Below are 19,003 nucleotides of genomic sequence, written 5' to 3'. Positions count from 1 at the left end.
AGAAAAAAAAAGCAAATAGCTCAAAATAAAAGCTATAGGATTTGTGTTGTGAGAGATATCAGTAACCAAAATTGGCCCAGAACTAAATCCCATATAAACCGAAGGAAGTTGACCTGTCTTGGGATTCATAAATATAAACAGGCAATATTTAAAATTTGAAGACATTAAATAAGTTGACTTTTTATTTTCAAAAATTATAAAAAATAGTATATAAACAAACATTATTCTATATAAAAATACTGAATTTATTATAACACAAAAGCTGCCCTACTGCATATTTGTCTTTTTTATTATAATAATATTTAATTTAATTATTTATTATATCATAATTTTAAAATAAAAAATTATTATATTTATTTAAATATAATTGATTATATATATAATCAACTATGATTTAAACATAATTAATTTATGTAATTGATGTATTTTATGATAATCAACTATGTTTTAACCTTTCTCGATTTTGTGTACCTTTTAGTGTTATTTTATTGTTGAAAAAAATTATACTTAAAAATATTTAATTCGCAAGAAGACAGATATATTTTTATATAAAATTCATCTTACATTATAATATTTATATTAATTATAAAGAAATCAGTATAGCTAATCTTTATCCAAATACTAATCGAAGCTAATGAATACTTGGAGCTATTTTTTTTTATCATAAATAATAGGAGGTATTTTGTTTGTTGTGATGTAATTTTAAAAGTCTAATATAATTAAATAATATTGTAACATTTAAATTATTATTGGTGATTACTAGTTTAACACCCTCAAAATAAAAAACACCCACTTTACACTCTTAAATAATAATATTTATTTTACTTTTTAATTTAAAATCTGAATATACATTATTATCTCTTAAAATGATTGTTAGATTAGATGAATGTTATTTTTTTAAAGAATGTCAAAGAAACATTTTTCAAAAGACAAAATTACTAAAGGAGGTGCATCAAACAAAACAAAACAAAAAAACAAACAAAATTGCCACACAACTTTCTTTCAAGTCAACAAGTGCGGCTACTAGTGAACAATTGTGGCTACTAGTGAAAATTTTGTTATTTTCTTTCAAATTTATTAAAACACAGTTTTTATTATAATATAATATTTTATGAGAAACAAAACTTTGTTTCTTAAAATTCAGGAAGTGAACTAGGTAAGAAATTTTTATTATAATATAATATTTTATGAGAAAGAACAAAACTTTGTTTCTTAAAATTCAGGAAGTGAACTAGGTAAGAAATTAAAAAAAATAATTATTATAATATAATATTTTATTAGAAAAAATAAGGTTCGAGATTATCAGAAATAACTTTGTGAAAGAATTAAAGTAGGTAAGACACGTTAAAAAAAACATCATTTTATTAAAAGATTATTATCAGAAATAACTAAAGATAATAAGATGATAATTTATGTCACTGTCCCTTATAATTAAAGATAATAAGATAAATGTAAGGACCCAAAAAAAATAGATAGTCGTAGAGTAGAAATAGTACAATTAAAATGAACATCTGAATATTTTATTATTAAATTGAAAAAGTTATATAAATAGAAAATTAGTTATTCAGATTTTATTTTAAAAGAACCACCATCTTTCTATAAGTTTCTTTTTCCTTTTCTCTCCCTTCTCTCTAAGATTCTGACCTCCTCGCTCATCTGTTTGACGATCAGAATCTATCATTAGACTCCTGGCAGCGAGATCTACAAGACTGCCCAATCAGAATCTTTCATTTTTGTTCCCTTTTTCTTTTCCTCTCCCTTCTCTTTAAGATTATAACCTGCTCGCTCATTAGTTTGATTATCAGAGTCTCTGCCATTGGACTTTTGGCAGTGAACTCTACGATATTGCTCAATCAAAATTTTAGATAGAGTAAGTTCATTCTTTGCTCATTTTCCTTTGAGTTAGTTTTGATTTGGTTAGGATTGTCTTTTAATTAAGTTTGCATGTGAGGTTTTTATCTTCAGAATTAATGTGTATTAGATCAGGGTCATAGTGATATAGTTAGATTTGTGATCAGGACTTTGTGGTGCAAGTTAGGTTATCCTTAAGTTTAAGCTTTTGGTGGGTTGGAGCTCTTAGTGAGCATCTGCTCAAGTCCAGGTAAGGGAAGCTAGTCTTATTCTTTTCAATAGAACCTTAGGTTAAGAAGATCTTGATATGAGGGTGACATGGTCACCAATTCCAATATTAGGATTGTCTCTTTCGAAAAGTAAAATAATATATTGACTGGAATGGTTGATTTTGAATCTTTTATATTGATTTTAAGGTGAATAAATTGTTGAAAGTGTTTGTAATTGAGAATTTAAAATGTTTGAAGGGTAATATAAATGTGTTGAACTGTTCTTTTTTGAATATTTTATTGAATTACTTAAGTGAAATGTTTGATAAGAAGTGGTTGTTTGATTTTTGATGATGATTGTTTTAAAGAGCATATATTTAGAATTAATTATGTGTTTAAAGTTTGAGATATATTTGGATTGTTTAGAAAGTTTAAATATGATGTGATTGAGTGGTGCATTGATATGTTAAATGATGTATGTAATGAAGTTAAAGTGTGATCAAACATGGTATTTTCAGGAACGGAAATACCGTGTTGAGATTGTTATTAGGGTGTATTGATTTGTGAGTGTCCTGTGAATGAGACGATCCTGACTCTACTTATATAATGGATATTCAGTTGGTGAGAGTCGAAGGAGGTCCATTTGGCCGAGTCTGGGGTTTGAAAGAACTGATCAGAGCAGATCAAATGGATTTACCTGTCATATGAAGATAATGAGATGATGAGATATTAAGATAATTATGCGTATGGCTGTGTGGATTTCACAGCAGTAGTATGACAGGTGCAGGTCTCTGAATGCTAATTTCAATACACGAGTCTTCCGGAAGTAGAGTCAAGTGTCTGAGAATGTGAGTCAGTAGAGATCTGACAGGAGTAATGTGAATGATGAACGTGATAGACACTTGATGGTTATGTGAAATGTTTGAGAAATTGTATGAGAATTTATGAATTTTGTGTATCAATTTAAAATTTAAATTATATAGAAAATTTTGTTATAGCTAGCTTAGCCAGTTATTTGTTTCTTTATATGTGATGATCGTGTTGTACACGGGAGCAGATGAGACTGCAAGTAATAGAACTCCTAAGTGAGAAGGATGTGATAATTTTAATTTGAATGATCTGTTTGTTTTTAAAACTTTTGATGTATATATTAAAATCCTTATGAAGAGGGATATTTTTTTAGATATAAGGGATATTTTTTTTAGATACAAGCAATAAGAATTATAGACGATAGTTTTATTTTATATCATCTTGTATAATGGAACAATATATCATTGTTCATTCCAAAGAAAAATAATACTTACACAACCTTGTTCCAGTAATTTATTACAACACACAGAACTTAGCCTACTGCAACATCACACAAAGAAAAATAATACTTTCACAACCTTGCTCCAGTAATTTATTATAACACACCGAACTTAGCCTACTGCAACATCACACAACACCAACAACACAAATCACTGAAACAACATATGTATAATGAAAGAGTTTTAGAGACAGGCTCAGAGTTATTGTGCTGGCTCATCCTTCTTCTTCTTCTCCTTGTTCCAGTGAGAGCTACTCTCACTCTCACTCTCTCCCATCTTAGGCTTCCCAGAAGCAGCAGCAGCAGGACTGTGTTGACGAGCAGTCCCCAGAAGCTGAAGCTGATATAATTTAGTTTCACTCAGTAACTTATAAGTAATGAGTAGTGAAATCTAAATAAGATGAAAACATTATAGAGAGAAGTGTGGAACCTTATCGTAATTGGGAGGAGGAGGGGGAGAAGAAGATGATGATGATGAATGTTGGTGGTGTTCATCAGGAGGAGGAGGAGGGTAATTGAGATCAGGAAGAGGCTTTTTCCCATGCTTCATCACCCTTTTGTTCTTCTTCTCTGTACATGAACAAGAACAAACCCTTTTTTTGTCTGCTCCCACTCATTTCTACACTTCTCTGAATATGTTTAAGCTTTGCAGGAAGTGCCCTAATTTATAGTATCAATGTGTGAGTTGACAGACTGTGGATGAATGTTTTTATGACATCACCTTACTTCCTTAATCAGTAGTCTGTGGCGAAAGAGAACAAAGAAAAGGAAAAGAAAAATTGTGTTCACACCAAAAAAGTAAAATACATACTATTCACAAACTCTTTATTATTGTGTACGATGTCAACACCACTCAAAGAAGAATATTTTTCATAGATCTATTAATTGACTTAAGAATGTTCATATTATTTACAACACATCACAACTAATAATTGGTGTGATTTATATATAAATAAAACATTATGATATTTATATTTTTTTTAGTTGAATATTTTTTTATATGATTTTCTGATTTGTTTATTTTACTATATAAACTAGTGACAATAATTTTTTAACCAACTGGATTATAATAAATTATTGATTTATTTTATTTTTATTGGCAAGGATAAATTAAATAGAATTATAGTTGAATTATAAAAACTTATCTGATAAAAAATACGAAAGAGGGTGCATCAAAGAAACTATAAAAAAAACATTATTTTATTATAATATAATATTTTATTAGAAAAAATAAGGTTCAAAAAAATTATCAGAAATAACTTAGTGAAAAATAGGAGTTGTTCAAGAATTGAGGGTGGTACAAAAGATTGAAGTAAAAAGATTGTGTCATTGTCCCCAATATGTTTTTTTGTTGTTGTTCTTGGTGATAGTGGGTGACTAAGGTTGCATAATGGGAATGGATAACATGATTATGGGAGATTAAAAGAAAAAGCAGATGATTACTTACTGTACAAAAAGAAATGATGTAGATTTTGCTTGTTTGTATACACAGATTAGATTAAAATGGATGATTGTGAGTGACGAAAATCATAGATTTTCTGTATCTTCGTATGTGTCCAAATATTTCTTTAGATATATTATCCTAATTAATCAAATTATCCTTGAAATTTTTGAAAGAATCCATGTAAATAAATCAAAACTAAAACATTTAAAAAATAAAATATTAAATAAATTTATGTTATAAAAATATTTAATAATAATAATAATAATTTTAATGGTAAAATAATAATAATTGTAACAGCGCCTTTTTTTTAGAATCTAATAATACCACGCTATAACAGAGGAGTTAAAGAACATTTCTACCTTATCAGATTTTCAAATAGATTAAGTTCATTTTTACTCTAAATATCCTTTGTTCTCTGTTTTTTCTTTAGGATTTAGTCATCAATCTTTGTGGGGTCAGTTGAAGTTTAATTCTCTCAATTTATTCTATTATATACCGAATTTTTGTTCTGTTTGGATAACTTGCATTAGACCCGTAAATCTTGAAGTTTATCTAGACGGTGGGGAATAAAATTCTAAAAGTTGCTTGGAAAGCAAGCAATTGAGGTAAGGAAAACTAAATTTAATTTTTAATAGCACCCTAGGATGGAAGATCTGAATGCGGAAGGGACGTGGTCCCAATATTCAATTTTTCTTGTAGGGATGTTGTGTGTTTACATATTGGGTTGTTTGTTTGTTTGTATATTATTTAAATTTGTATAAAAATATTATACTTTGATGATTTAGTATTAAAGTGTTATTTTTTTTTTATGTCAAATAGACTTTTGAATATTGTGGATCACTTTTTTTTTAATGATATTGTATGACGGAATGGTAAGGAATTGAATTCATACATTTGGGATAATGTATGGACTGATATTTGTTGTGTATTAAGTATTGATGTCTATGTGGTAACAGAGATCTCCGAGCTTCACTGATGATCTAAGTCACATGTGAGATCCATGTGATTGTTTTAATGTTGGGATTTGAAGAAGATTGTATAATTTGAGAAATTGATCATGTAACTCTTTTGTTGATTTAATTGTGTATATTATAAAATTCTATTTTCACTAGCTTACCCTTGCTTTTCTTACTGTTTTTGAATTGCGATGATTGTACTACCTACACGAGCAGATGATCTTACAGGTGTTTGAGGATCAGAAGAGTTTTAGGGCGTTGATTTTGAAACTTATATTGTAAATATTCGTATTTCTATATGTGCTAATCACGTATTAGAAATGTTTTTGAAAAACTATAAGCTTGTATAGAAATATGTAGAACCCGTATTGTAATAGTTATATGTAAATTATGGGGTATTACAATAATAATAATAATAAATATAATTATTTATAATAAAAGATACTTTATATAATAATAATGTTAACTATATAAAAGTAATAATATTATTTAATATAGAAATAATTTTAAATATTTGAATTTCTTTTTTATTAAAATGTATTTTTTATAATTAGATAGTTTATATTTTTTTAAACAAAAAATTTGATTTAATATTTTAAAATAGATTTTATATAAATATATAATTTTTTAATTAATTATAATATTATATTTTTATTAATTAAAAATAATTAATTATATTTATTATATAAAATTATTTTTAAACAATTTTTATGATTTTTAATTATAGTTTAATTTATAATGAAATTTTTTATCTTCCAACAATAATAAGTAGTTCATATTTTTTTCAAAAATATTTATTCAATAGTATTGAAAATAATGTATAAAATTTTAATATATATATATATAGATAGATAATATAATATGTAACATTGCAATAATTATACACCAACATCCTTACTTGTCTATTGTTTATAGGTAGAATGATTTTTTTAAAAAAATTTAGTTGTTTTAGTGTGAACAAAGTACATAGCTAAGAAAAGAATGTAAGCGATTTAGATGAAGGTAATCAAAATTGTCATTGTAAGTATAATGATAAATTTATGTGCATATACTTAAAAACTTATTATAAGTATTTATATATAGATTCTTTGTTTATTTTTCTTTGTTACATATTGAAAGATATATCAATTAATTTATATTTGCAATTTCGGTGAAGATAATATTAATAGTGATATTTATATATTTATATATTTATATATTTATATATTTATATATTTATATATTTATATATTTATATATTTATATATTTATATATTTATATATTTATATATTTATATATTTATATATTTATATATTTATATATTTATATATTTATATATTTATATATTATATATTTATATATTTATATATTTATATATTTATATATATTTATATATATATATATAAAGTATATTATATTGAAATGGTTATAATCTTAAATTTTGGACAATTTACCAATTTTTATACTCAAATTTAATTACTAAAGATGCAAAGGGAGATTATGATAATTAAATTTACCTATGGCAACAAAAATTTTCATAAAAACTGAAGATGAAAAAGAATATCTTATTTTAAACTTGGATATACCAAACTATAAACATTTAAACTTTATTTAAAAAAATATGGATTTAAAATAATTCAATTCTTTAGACTTAAATCTATAAAATCCAATTTTTATTTTTTTTACAAAATGTGGATTTGGTTTAATTTCAATTATTTAGACTTGGATAAGAATTTTCAAAATAAAATCCATGCATGTCTTAACTAATTAGTAAACATAAATGGCGAAATTGTATAATTAAGATAACGTGTTTTTATTAACTTGCATCATAGTTTTAAGGAAATGACATAATTTATTTATATAAATATGACTAAATATTTCGTATTTCACTTAGAAATGAAACAAATAATAAATTTATTATTTAGGGAAGAAAGATGCATAATATAAAATATTTTTCTTAGCAACTAGTTTGACCATTAAATATTCAAATTCATTTATTCAAAATAGTACTTAATTTAAATTTGTAAACAAATACTCATTTCAGTTCAAATTAATTTATTATTATTAAATTAGACCTATAATAAAAAGATAAAAAAAATCATATTTAACATGATTTTAACCAAGATGTCAACATAACAAAACATATAACATAATCATTTTATCAAAACAACCATAATGCACTTCTAAAACATATAATATATAATCATCTTAAGATGTGAATATACTACTATGATGAATGGAGACAAAACACAAGTAGTTTATAAAAAAAAATACTAGAATATGTAAACTAATTAGAATAAGATTATTCACATAATCTTGTTAAAAAGGAAATCCTTAACACCACTTGCTACTAACATATGCTCACAAAATACAGTGGCTGCAAATCTTGGTGAGGACCCTTCGTCATTCTCCAAATTTTGAATCCTTTCTTCTGCTTCACGTAACAGCCTCTCTGCCTTCTTTTTTCTGTATCTACGCCATGCTGCTTGTATGAAACATGCACCCCATGTCTTCCATTGCAAGGAATAGAACCTGAACCAAAACTAAATGTAAGAATAATCCTAACTTCTGTGTAATAACCAAAAAATGTCACATTATCATCTAGGGATGTGTTCATAATGTCATTTTATTGTAGTGTATTCTACGATTGTTTGGGAAGGAGAAGGTGATTCCTTATCCTCCCTCACCATTTGAAGGAGGTGTGGTTGCAATGATTGATGACCAATGATTGCCTTTTTTCTATGATTTTGTTATTCATGTCGACTTTACATTCCTTAACATGCACAGTGTCATCTCTAAATACTTCTTTTGACACACAAAGATTGATCTTTTGTACTATCACATCATCATCCACATAGTATGAATGATGACTAGACACAATCGTCATCACATAAGGAGCATGTTTATCTAGTAAGTTATTGTCACACTAGTGCAGAAATGTAAAACAAATGCGGCTATTTTACATTTACAAATGCGGTCATAGAACCGCATTTGATCAGTACGCATTCGTAAATCGGGCATTTACAAATGCAGTCATAGGACCGCATTCATAAATCATATTTACAAATGCGGTTACTTAAAATAATCACATTTGTATATTATTCTGAATGAGGGATGAGGGTTACGGGTTTAGGATTTATGAATGCGGTTTTGGTAAAAACCGCATTCATAAAACACTATTTACAAATGCGGTCATTTACCAAGACCGCATTTGTAAATAGTGTTTTTTTTTAAAGTGCAGTTTGTATTGTGAAGAAACCATATAATTTAATAACCTGCATAATGATCAAACCCAGCTAGACAAATACAGAAATATAGTAATCAATTGAAATCATCAAAATGTACATTTACAAGTGATCAAATTACATATAATAAAACCACTATTGTTTACCTATGCTAGAGTTATAAAAATTAATGAAATATGTGGACCAAGAATCTCTAACATATGAAATGCCTTCCTCATTCATTGGTGTTTCTTTTGTGAATAACTGCATTGCAAAGTTGACATAAATTAGTTTTTAGATATATATATGTTCAAGAATTATAAAAATGATTTAACATATATAGTACCTCTTTCCAACCAGTTTTAACACCTAGTCTTATAATGGTAATCATCCTTTGCATAATGTAATAGCCACACTTATAGCTTCCTGGTTGTTTATTACACTATAATTCAATAAAAAGTAATATGTTAGTATATTGATAAACAATGATAATAGAGAAAGAAAAAAAATAACAAACCTTTATTCTTATCCAGTTCAAATTATTTGAACTTGATCGACCTTTTAGGATGTTATATCCACGCCATGAACTGGTTAATACAAAAAAACCTCGTTAGTAGATGGTTAATTAGTAACATATACAAAGTTCAGTTTATAATGTACTTACGTATCAATGATATCCTTAAATTTTGTGGGAATCTTCGACTAACTAATAAAATTGTCCAACTTAAAACATAAATTATAAATATTGTAGACAACTATAAATTCGACCTAGTCTACTATGATAATTGTACATTAATAACAATGACATTAGAGAAATTCACCTTAGTATCGGCTACTGGGGTCACTTCACACATATCTCATGAACCACCCCACCAAACAACAACAATAAGCTCAAAATGTTCAAAATTTGTTTAGTGTGCAAAAAATTGATAGCAAGTCACCACTTCTTACTGTGATTTACTACATTCACACAAATATTAGAAAACTTGACCTTGGTGTCCTACATTGATGTCACTTTACACACACCTCATGCACGACCCCACCCAAGAACAATAGTAAGTTCAAAATTTCTAAAATTACATCATTGTGCATAAAAATGGTAGCAAGTCACCATTTATTCCTATACAGGTCACCATTTATTGTGACTAACTACATTAACGTTGAGATTAGAGAACTTGACCTTGGTGTCCTCCTTTGAGGTTAATTTACACACACGTCATGCACTACCCAAGAACAAAACAAAGTTTAAATTTTTTTAAATTACTTAAATGTACAAAAACTTGGTAGTAGGTCACCACTTATTCCTACACAGGTCACCACTAATGTGATTGTGATTAACTACATTAATAGTGACATTATAGAACTTGACCATCGTGTCCTCCTCTAGAGTGAGTTTACACATCTTATGCACTGCAACGCACCACACAAGAACAAGACAAAACTCAAAATTTCTAAAATTACTTTGTTAGGCAGAAAGTTGATAGTCGATCACCATTTATTCCTACATAAGTCACCACTTATTTGGACTAATTGACACTGAGATTAGATAATTGTACCTAAGTAGGTCACTTTACACACACCTCATGCACCACCCCACACAAGAACAACACAAAACTCACTTGTTTACATAAGTGGTAGCCCTTGTATAAGGTTTTATCTTCCTAATGAGACCGTTGAAACAAGGAACACCCTAAAACAAGGAACTTTTTGCACAATGAACAAATTTTCGACATTTTGAACTTACTATTGTATATTGATGGGGTAGTGCATGAGGTATGTGTGAAGTAACCCCAATGGAAGACACCAAGGTGAATTTCTCTAATGTCATTGTTATCGATGTACTATTATATAGTGGACCAGTCGAACCTGTAGTTGTGTACAATATTTATAATATGTTTTAGGTTGGACAATTTTATCAATGAGTGAGTCTGTGTTACCAATCTTACATTGTTCAAAATGTTTAAAGTAATCGATTTCATTTTTCATATGATAAATAAATTTCATGTATAATAAACCCAATTCACCTCATTCCTCATCCCCCTTAACCACTGTGTAAAAATTTAGACCAAGTCACCACATCTTAAACCATTTTTGTGAATGACCAACGCACTAACCTCAATCATACTCAAGTCCAATTGGTTAGTACTTCAATAAATGGAAGTCTTCGTACTAAAGTTAATCAAAATCTGCATTTAGCATAAAAAAAGCATTTTGAATAAAATTATAACAATGATGTCAAGAAAATCCAATTCAAAAGTATGTTTATGACAAATATTTATTTTATTCAATAACATATTTGACTATGCTAAATTAATATTGTGAGAATACGAAGATAGATAGATAACACTAACTAAGTTGGAAGAATATTATTAAATACTATTAATATTATTTTAACATTATTATTATTATTAAAATTAGTATTAAAATTAAAATTAATGTTATTATTATTATTAAAAATTATTATTTTTATTTTTATTGTGATTATTACTAATATTATGATTATTATTAATACTATTAATAATAAAATCATTATTATTATTATTATTTGTAATTACTATTACCGTTATTAATATTATTGTTAATAATATTATTAATATTAAAAATAATACTATTATTGTTATTATAATAATTACTACTACTATCACTAAAAAAATTAAAAAATTAACAGTGATTATATTTAGCGACAATTTTTAATAACTCTTGGGAAGATAATTACTTCCAGGCGGTTTCCAAACCCTGTTATTCCCATGGGTTTCCAAAGGAGGTTTCAAACCCCTACTATTCTTTCAAACCCATGCTATTCCCAAGGGTTTCCAAACACTGCATTGTGATGTTTTTTTTTGCATGCATAGTTTGGATGTTTGTGTGAGTTTTCTCATATCTCAAATATTGTGCACTTTTATTTTTGTTTTTTATTTTTTTATTATTTTTTTAGTGGATTGTTTAATTGTTTCTTATTTTTTTAGTGGATTGTTTAATTGTTGCCTTGTTTTTACTTTTGTTTCTTATTTTTTAATGAATTGTTTAATTGTGGGGAATTTCAGCCAAAAATACATTTTTGGAGAAATTGTGAAAGATATTCCTGATTGGAATTTTGGTTGCAACCAAGTCATTTGATTTTATGATTATGTGACCAATACACAGGTTTATAATTATCAGGCTTGGAATATAGGATAATAACCTGACATGATTTATCTTATAAAAAAACAAGTTTCATTCAAGCATGAGTACATGGAATCAAATATTTAGAAGATAATTTTAACTATGGAAACTCAATCAAGTTTGAAATACATACAGCTCGCATTTGAGCATACACTTAAACAAATATGAATTGATAGTTTGACATATATGATATAACCTTCAAGGAAACTACTAGTTAGGTGTTAAATTATCCTCCATCATAACTAGGAAAAAGTAAGCAAAAGCTCAAGGCTTACTTTGTGCTGCATCTTTGATCCTTCTGATAAATTCTTCCTTTTTACTAACACCTCTCATCTCCACCTTCTTCATCTGTTACTACAGGTGGAATTTTAAAACAGGGAACACATTGTAGGTTTACAAACATAAAGGACTTCTCAGATAGAAACATCAAAATGAGGTGACATGCAAATGATTCAAGTATCCTAGCCTATAGACAACCAGAATCCATCCTAAACAATTCGACTTTCTGATGACTACACTTCTAAACTGCACTTGATTGATAGAACTCACCAGCAATGTTAACTGAAATCCACCGGGTGAGACAAGTGTGACTTCCAAGCCCAAAAATCTGAAAATGTAAAAGAAATTATGACAAAAATGTCACATACTTCATTCACAAAACCATGTAGCTCTACACAAAAACACAATATAAAGGTTTAATTTCTTATGACAATGTCTACCAAAATCTTTACACTATCAATCAATAAGAAATCATGGTAATTATAACTTTCACCGTACATTACAAATTGAAACTGGTTAACACTAAATTACTAATTTTTCAAAGTATGTAATACAGTTATCATAATCCTACATACAATACTAACAAGACAAATTACATAAGTATTAAAAATCGGCATCAATAGTTGTTGGTCTGCATAACAATTATTGAAACATCTCTATCTGTATTGACACAAAAACAAGAAGAATAAGGTGCAAAAATTGAATGAAAATTCAAAGTGTGCAACTTGTGTACGAGGTTGTCTCACAGTTGTGTTGTGTGTGAGAGAAGAGAAAAAGTAGCAGTATGGAGAAATAGTTAGTTACAGGTTAGGAAGGGAAAAGGTAGAGACAGAAAAGTAGAAAAGAAAAGGATTGGAACAAAGAGAAAGAAGTGAATGAGAAGAAAGTTCATTGGAAACAAAACCACGCTTTCTCTTCCTCTGTTTCTCTCTGTCACTCCTTTCATCCTTCTCTTCCTCCTTTCATGCACACAGACCAAATCAACTACAAAAATTGGTAAAATAGTGTTAAAGAAAAGAAAATATAGTAATGAAACGTTTAATTATACCTTGATATGTCTCATACGTTTAAAATTAAACATTATGACTCATTCCCATCCATTAATACTTATTGAGGATTGAGATCTTTCAGTGATATCCGGTGTGACCCTTATTCAAAGAATTATGTTTGAATTTTAATTATAATTTTTTGATCAGCCGAAATTTTTTTGTTACAAATTTTATATTTAAATCCCAATACCATATATATAACTTTTAACCCATGGCATTTTTTAAATCTAACAAAAAACTGCATATTTCCTTTTTGTCTAATTCACCTTAATTAGGGCATTACTATAATCACATTAAATGATTGAGAATTTGAACTTACCAGAATAGAACCTATTTCAGCTGCAATAGCAAGATTATCAGCACAAGAAACTGTCCCGGGACAAGTATTTTCCACCGCTCTCTTGATATTATTGACCACATCCAAACCCCTTATTGAATTGTTATTTGGAATTGCATCTTGCTCGCTTTCTAGAATAGCAGTGTTGTTCAGTAAAATTGATGCATCACAACCCTGTCAAGAATATAACAATATAGCTTTAGTTGTTGTTAATGAGATTTCTCCTCCACTCCACTGGAACCATAACTCTTGTGTCATGCTACTAAAATACCATGTCTAGAACCATGTGGTGAAGTATTTGATTTCACTTAACCCAGATATCATTTCATTCATTTCCCAAACTAACCCAAACAACTCAGTTTCAACAAATCAAAATTGCATCTGAAGCCAAAACTCCAATTACCAACATTGCACTTTTATCTCTCTTTTTCTCCTTTTCTTCTCAGCTCACATAGATTTTATATTATATTAAGTTGGGAAGCATAATTTTTACAGATAAGTTTCAACAAACTCAAGATGAATCTAAAAGAAACATGATAAAACATTTCATATGCACTTAAAAGCTGTGCAACATAAACTACATGTCAAATTCAAAAGAAAGAACAAGAACAGATGCCTTAAAAGGGAAGCACATAGCAGAAAATTCTATATTTATCTTTGTCTGAGATCAAGTGTCAGTTGTTAATTTTATTTTATTTTTTCGCTTTTGGCCGAGATCTATTTTAGAATAGAAGAGCCAAAGCAGGATCGGTAGATAATAAATAAACTTATATATTAACAAAATATCCAAGATATTAGTATTTTTATGAATTGAGTAATTTTTCCAATAATTATAGAAAAATGAAAAGATACATTCATTTAAATGTAAATCATGGAATCACTATGGTAGTAGATTGTATTTTAGATTAGAAGCTTTTGGTTTGGTATGTGATGTGATGAAGTTTTTAACATTTGAGGGTCTGTTCTGCAAAAAAACAGAATACATGTGTTGTTCTTCTGCACTTTATTTTTATTTTGTATATGTATCTATATGTGAATGAAAAAGAGTTTCACGTTTTCTGTACTTCTATTCTATCAACCTAGATTGCCTGGTAGAGCAAAAAAACCCTCTTTACTTCTATATTGTAATAATGTGTTCAAACCTTCTAGCACTCACTTCAGAAAACCTTATTCAAATTTTTAACTATACCTCATTATGTGATTATAATAAAACCTTAATAAATAAATAAAATGCATAAAATGACTTAGGATGCTTTTAGATAACAATTTTAAAGAATAGCTATCATTTTATTTAGGATATATATTCATCACTTGACACCTGTCTGTTTTTTCTTTAGAAGCACCCTGACAAACCTTTTAACAATACAATATTATTTTTAACAATAAAAATAAATATAAATGAAATTTTAAAACAAAATAATATATATTTGTTGAATAAATAAAATATGGGAATTGTTAAAACTATCATGTTCCAGAAAAGATACAACCCAATCCGAAACATAGGAAGAAGAAAAACCAACCACCCATGTAAATATCCAAATGAATTATCATAGTTATATAGTTATTCACCCAACTCAACACCAACTTGGTCCCATACCCTCTGGCTTCTGATATTACAAAGTCCAGTCCCTTCATTATTTACACAGCCAAAATATAATTATTACTGCTGCAAAAAACTGAACACCAATTATAGCAAGTATGCATTTGGCAGAAGAACTAATGTTAACCATCATCAAATTATAAAAATTAAGAAAAAATAGCTTATAGTTCATCAAACCATCATATATATGCATAAACTTTTTTCACTTTTATTACAATATTTGTGTTAACTATTAATTCAATGATTATCTGTGATGGAATGCCAGGGTAAAATAGACTATATATATAACATAACATGATCATTAAGTGCTTTAAAAGATTAAACAACTAATTAACATCTTTATTCTAATTCAATATCACAATCTCTAAAAAAATTCAAAGATTAGAGACTGCAAAATGGAGATGAAAACTGACCAGGAACATGTACTCATTGTATGATCCAGGACAGTATTGAAGGGGCCTATCTCCACCATCACTGAAAGCCCATGTTCTTGCTATGCTAAGTCCATGGTTCGCAGCTACTTAAAACACAGATGAGACCTTGTTTCTCTGAGATGGATCAGAGGCCATGTACATGAGCGAATAGGCATTATAACCATTAGCATAGTAGGGTCTCTCATTCAACACAAGCTGCACCCCTCTTACTTTCACAAACTCATCATCATGGTCATCAGCTTCTACTTTGAAGATCCCAGGTTCTAGTATCAGGTAGAAAACTAGAGAGAACAAAAAGAAACCAAGCTTCATTAATATATATAGGCAAAATATAATGTTAATTTATGAAAAACTTTAATATAATTAAATGATGAAATCCTGAAGCTCCATCTTGACGAAATCCTGCACCTTTTCGAGGCCTTCTATGATGCAAAATCTGTAGAAAGAGAAATAAAAAAGTAAATCAAGAAAATAAAAACATTCAATACGTTAGATACACTCTCTTTTAGTTACGAACATAATTTACAATTTAAGAACACAATTATATTTATTAACTTCTTAAAGCAATGTCCTGATAATACCACTTAAAGTTAACCAATGCATTCAATTCATCTCAAGAGCCTTAAGTTAACCACGCAAACTATGAAATCACACACAAATTTCTATTATCCTATATACCAGTGCCATGTCTTCATAATTATGATTTCGCAAGTTCCATACGTTCAAATCACACCAAACTTCAAGAGATAATAACATTTATATTTGTTCTACATATTTTACACTACACTCAACAACATTCATTCAACTGCAAATATTTTCAACACAAAATTTAATTGAATAACTAAATTATGCGATTGATAGAAAAAGGCACTGCTATTGCAACAGAGAAAAAAAAATCTGTAAAAACATACTCTATACAACAAAACTGTAATTTTATTATAGTTTACAGAGCCAAAAAGAATTAAAAAGTTGAAAGCAATGACCAATTGAAGAGAAAACAAAGAGTCATCCATTGGAAGGGAGAAAAGAAAAAGAAGGAATAGTGAGTTCCTTACCTCTCTTGGCCTGCAGTGTCCCATATTTGAGCTTTGATCAGTTTTTCTCCAACCTTTATGTTCCGGTAAGCAAATTCCACTCGTATTGTGGGTTTGGAATCCAACCGGAATACATCTTTTGCAAGAGCAGATTTGATTTCCCAATTTCAGAGTCTCCAATTAGAACAACCTTGAAGGAATCACACACACTGGTGTTCTCGAGCATGGAGTTCCAATTGGAGCGACTTGTTAGCATTGCGGAATGGAGCGGCGCAGCAAAAGAGTGTAGTGGCGTTGGAGCGGGAGGCGGAGGATGGCGTTAAGGTAGGAGGAGCGAATGGTTATAACGTGGAAGGATTAGAGGGAGAGAGGGAAGTGAAGAGGAAACGACAGAATTAGGGTTTACCTGAAAGAGAGGAGGAAAGTGATAAACAAAGAAAAAATAAAATTTAAAATAAATAAATGTAGATTATTTTAGTGAATTTAAAATAAATCTCTAGAATTTAAGAGAGGTTAAAATAACTTTCGGTAATTAAATCCAATTACGGAGATTATATTAACTTTTTTTGGCAGTGTATTATAATTATTATTATTATTTATATTATTGTAGTTATTATTAATATTAAACTTATTATATTATTATAATATTTATTATCAATAATAATAATAAAAAGAGTAATAATATTATTAATAATAATAAAATGTCCAAAGTGTAATGAAGTACAGACAACACAGGAGAAAATCAACACCGTCAAATGTGTAACTGCATATAAAAGTAAAAAAAAAAAAAAACACACGTTCTCAAATAAAAAGTTAAAAAATTAAAAGAAATCACCGGTTTTTAAAAATAATTAAAATATTAATATTTGATAGAGTTGTATAGTGTCGCACGTTCTCAAATAATCATAATCATTCTCGTATATAAAAATACTGAATTTATTATAACACAGAACTTGGCCTACTGCAACATCACACAACAAAAACTAAACAAACGAACGAAACGATCACTGAAACAACATGTATAATGAAAGAGTTTTAGAAACAGGCTTGGAGTTATTGTGCTGGCTCATCCTTCTTCTTCTTCTTGTTGGGGTTGTTGGGATTGGATATGATATAATTCATGACCTTGTTCCAGTATGCTTTCATCCAGTGGGAGCTACTCTCACTCTCACTCTCTTCCATTTTACGCTTCCTAGAGGCAGCAGCAGCAGCAGGACTGTGTTGACGAGCAGCCCCCAGAAGCTGAAGCTGATATAATTTAGTTTCACTTAGTAACTTATAAGTAATGAGTGGAATCTAAGTAAGATGAAAACATGACAATATATTTATAGAGAGAAGTGTGGAACCTTATCGTAATTGTGAGGAGGAGGAGAAGATGATGATGATGAATGTTGGTAGTCGTCATCGGGAGGAGGAGGGTAATTGAGATCAGGAAGAGGCCTTTTTCCATGCTTCACCCTTTTCTTCTTCTTCTCTGAACATGAACAAGAACAAGCCCTCCTTTTGTCTCTCCCACACATTTCTACACTTAATTCAGCCCCAAATGTTTCTTTAGGGATAGTAATACTTTTAGAGCTCTGCAGGAAGTGATCTATTTATTAGGTAAATTATCAACGTATTAAGATCCTCAGAAAAAATCAAGACTTTGGATGTATCTACTGACATTGACTTTTGTGTATGCCTGTGGCAGTTGTTTTAGGAATATTTCCTATGACGCATAGGAGGGTTGTCTTTGGAATAATGTCTTTCAAAGATGATGTGGGTGATGATATCTTCACATCATATAGCACTAACAGACATATATGGACAAATAGTGTTAAATGTATGTTTTTTATTATGTGTGATGTTAAAGAAAAAAATTTCGTAGTAATTAAGGAACAACTTTTTGCCATTTTTATTATTATTAGTTTAACACGCTCAAAATAAAAAACACACACTTTACATTCTTAAACAATAATATTGTAATAATATTTGTTTTATTTTTAATTTAAAATTCTAATATATATCATTATATTTTAAAATGTTCAATGAATATTAGTTTTTTAAGAAAAAGATTTTGTTGACGTTCAAGAAGTAAAATACACGTTGACAAACCATTACAATAATATAATAATATTTTAAATTAAAAATTAAAT

General features: G+C 28.4%; 2 protein-coding genes across 13 annotated transcripts; both read right to left on the bottom strand.

Annotated features, from left to right (window-relative positions):
* Nucleotides 1-12,217: 12,217 nt before the first annotated feature.
* Nucleotides 12,218-17,660, bottom strand: LOC150024801 (peroxidase 4-like). 12 transcript variants are annotated; one of them, XR_016516274.1, is made up of 7 exons: nt 16,890-17,656; nt 16,243-16,270; nt 15,814-16,115; nt 13,783-13,974; nt 13,219-13,398; nt 12,685-12,742; nt 12,218-12,489 (listed from the first exon to the last, which is right to left on the bottom strand). XR_016516274.1 is itself a non-coding variant. In XM_090296403.1 (6 exons), the coding sequence occupies exons 3-5, from the start codon at nt 15,820-15,822 to the stop codon at nt 13,357-13,359; spliced, it is 243 nt and encodes an 80-aa protein (XP_090152529.1). In that variant the 5' UTR covers nt 15,823-16,115; nt 16,243-16,270; nt 16,890-17,656; the 3' UTR covers nt 12,218-12,742; nt 13,319-13,356. The 12 variants fall into 12 exon arrangements, 5 of the variants coding, with proteins under 5 accessions (XP_090152529.1, XP_090152526.1, XP_090152527.1 ...); XR_016516276.1 differs by having other exon boundaries at nt 12,218-12,483; nt 13,319-13,398; XR_016516279.1 differs by having other exon boundaries at nt 13,322-13,398.
* Nucleotides 17,661-17,768: 108 nt separating this feature from the next.
* Nucleotides 17,769-18,455, bottom strand: LOC137819169 (uncharacterized). Its single transcript, XM_090296399.1, has 2 exons — nt 18,215-18,455; nt 17,769-18,116 (listed from the first exon to the last, which is right to left on the bottom strand). The coding sequence occupies exons 1-2, from the start codon at nt 18,386-18,388 to the stop codon at nt 17,922-17,924; spliced, it is 369 nt and encodes a 122-aa protein (XP_090152525.1). The 5' UTR covers nt 18,389-18,455; the 3' UTR covers nt 17,769-17,921.
* Nucleotides 18,456-19,003: the final 548 nt, after the last annotated feature.

Source organism: Phaseolus vulgaris, chromosome 10, assembly GCF_051622355.1.
Source record: "Phaseolus vulgaris cultivar YP4 chromosome 10, ASM5162235v1, whole genome shotgun sequence".
NCBI lineage: Eukaryota > Viridiplantae > Streptophyta > Magnoliopsida > Fabales > Fabaceae > Phaseolus > Phaseolus vulgaris.
The sequence above is the reverse complement of the archived record's forward strand: the minus strand, read 5'-3'. Positions and strand labels throughout refer to the sequence as shown.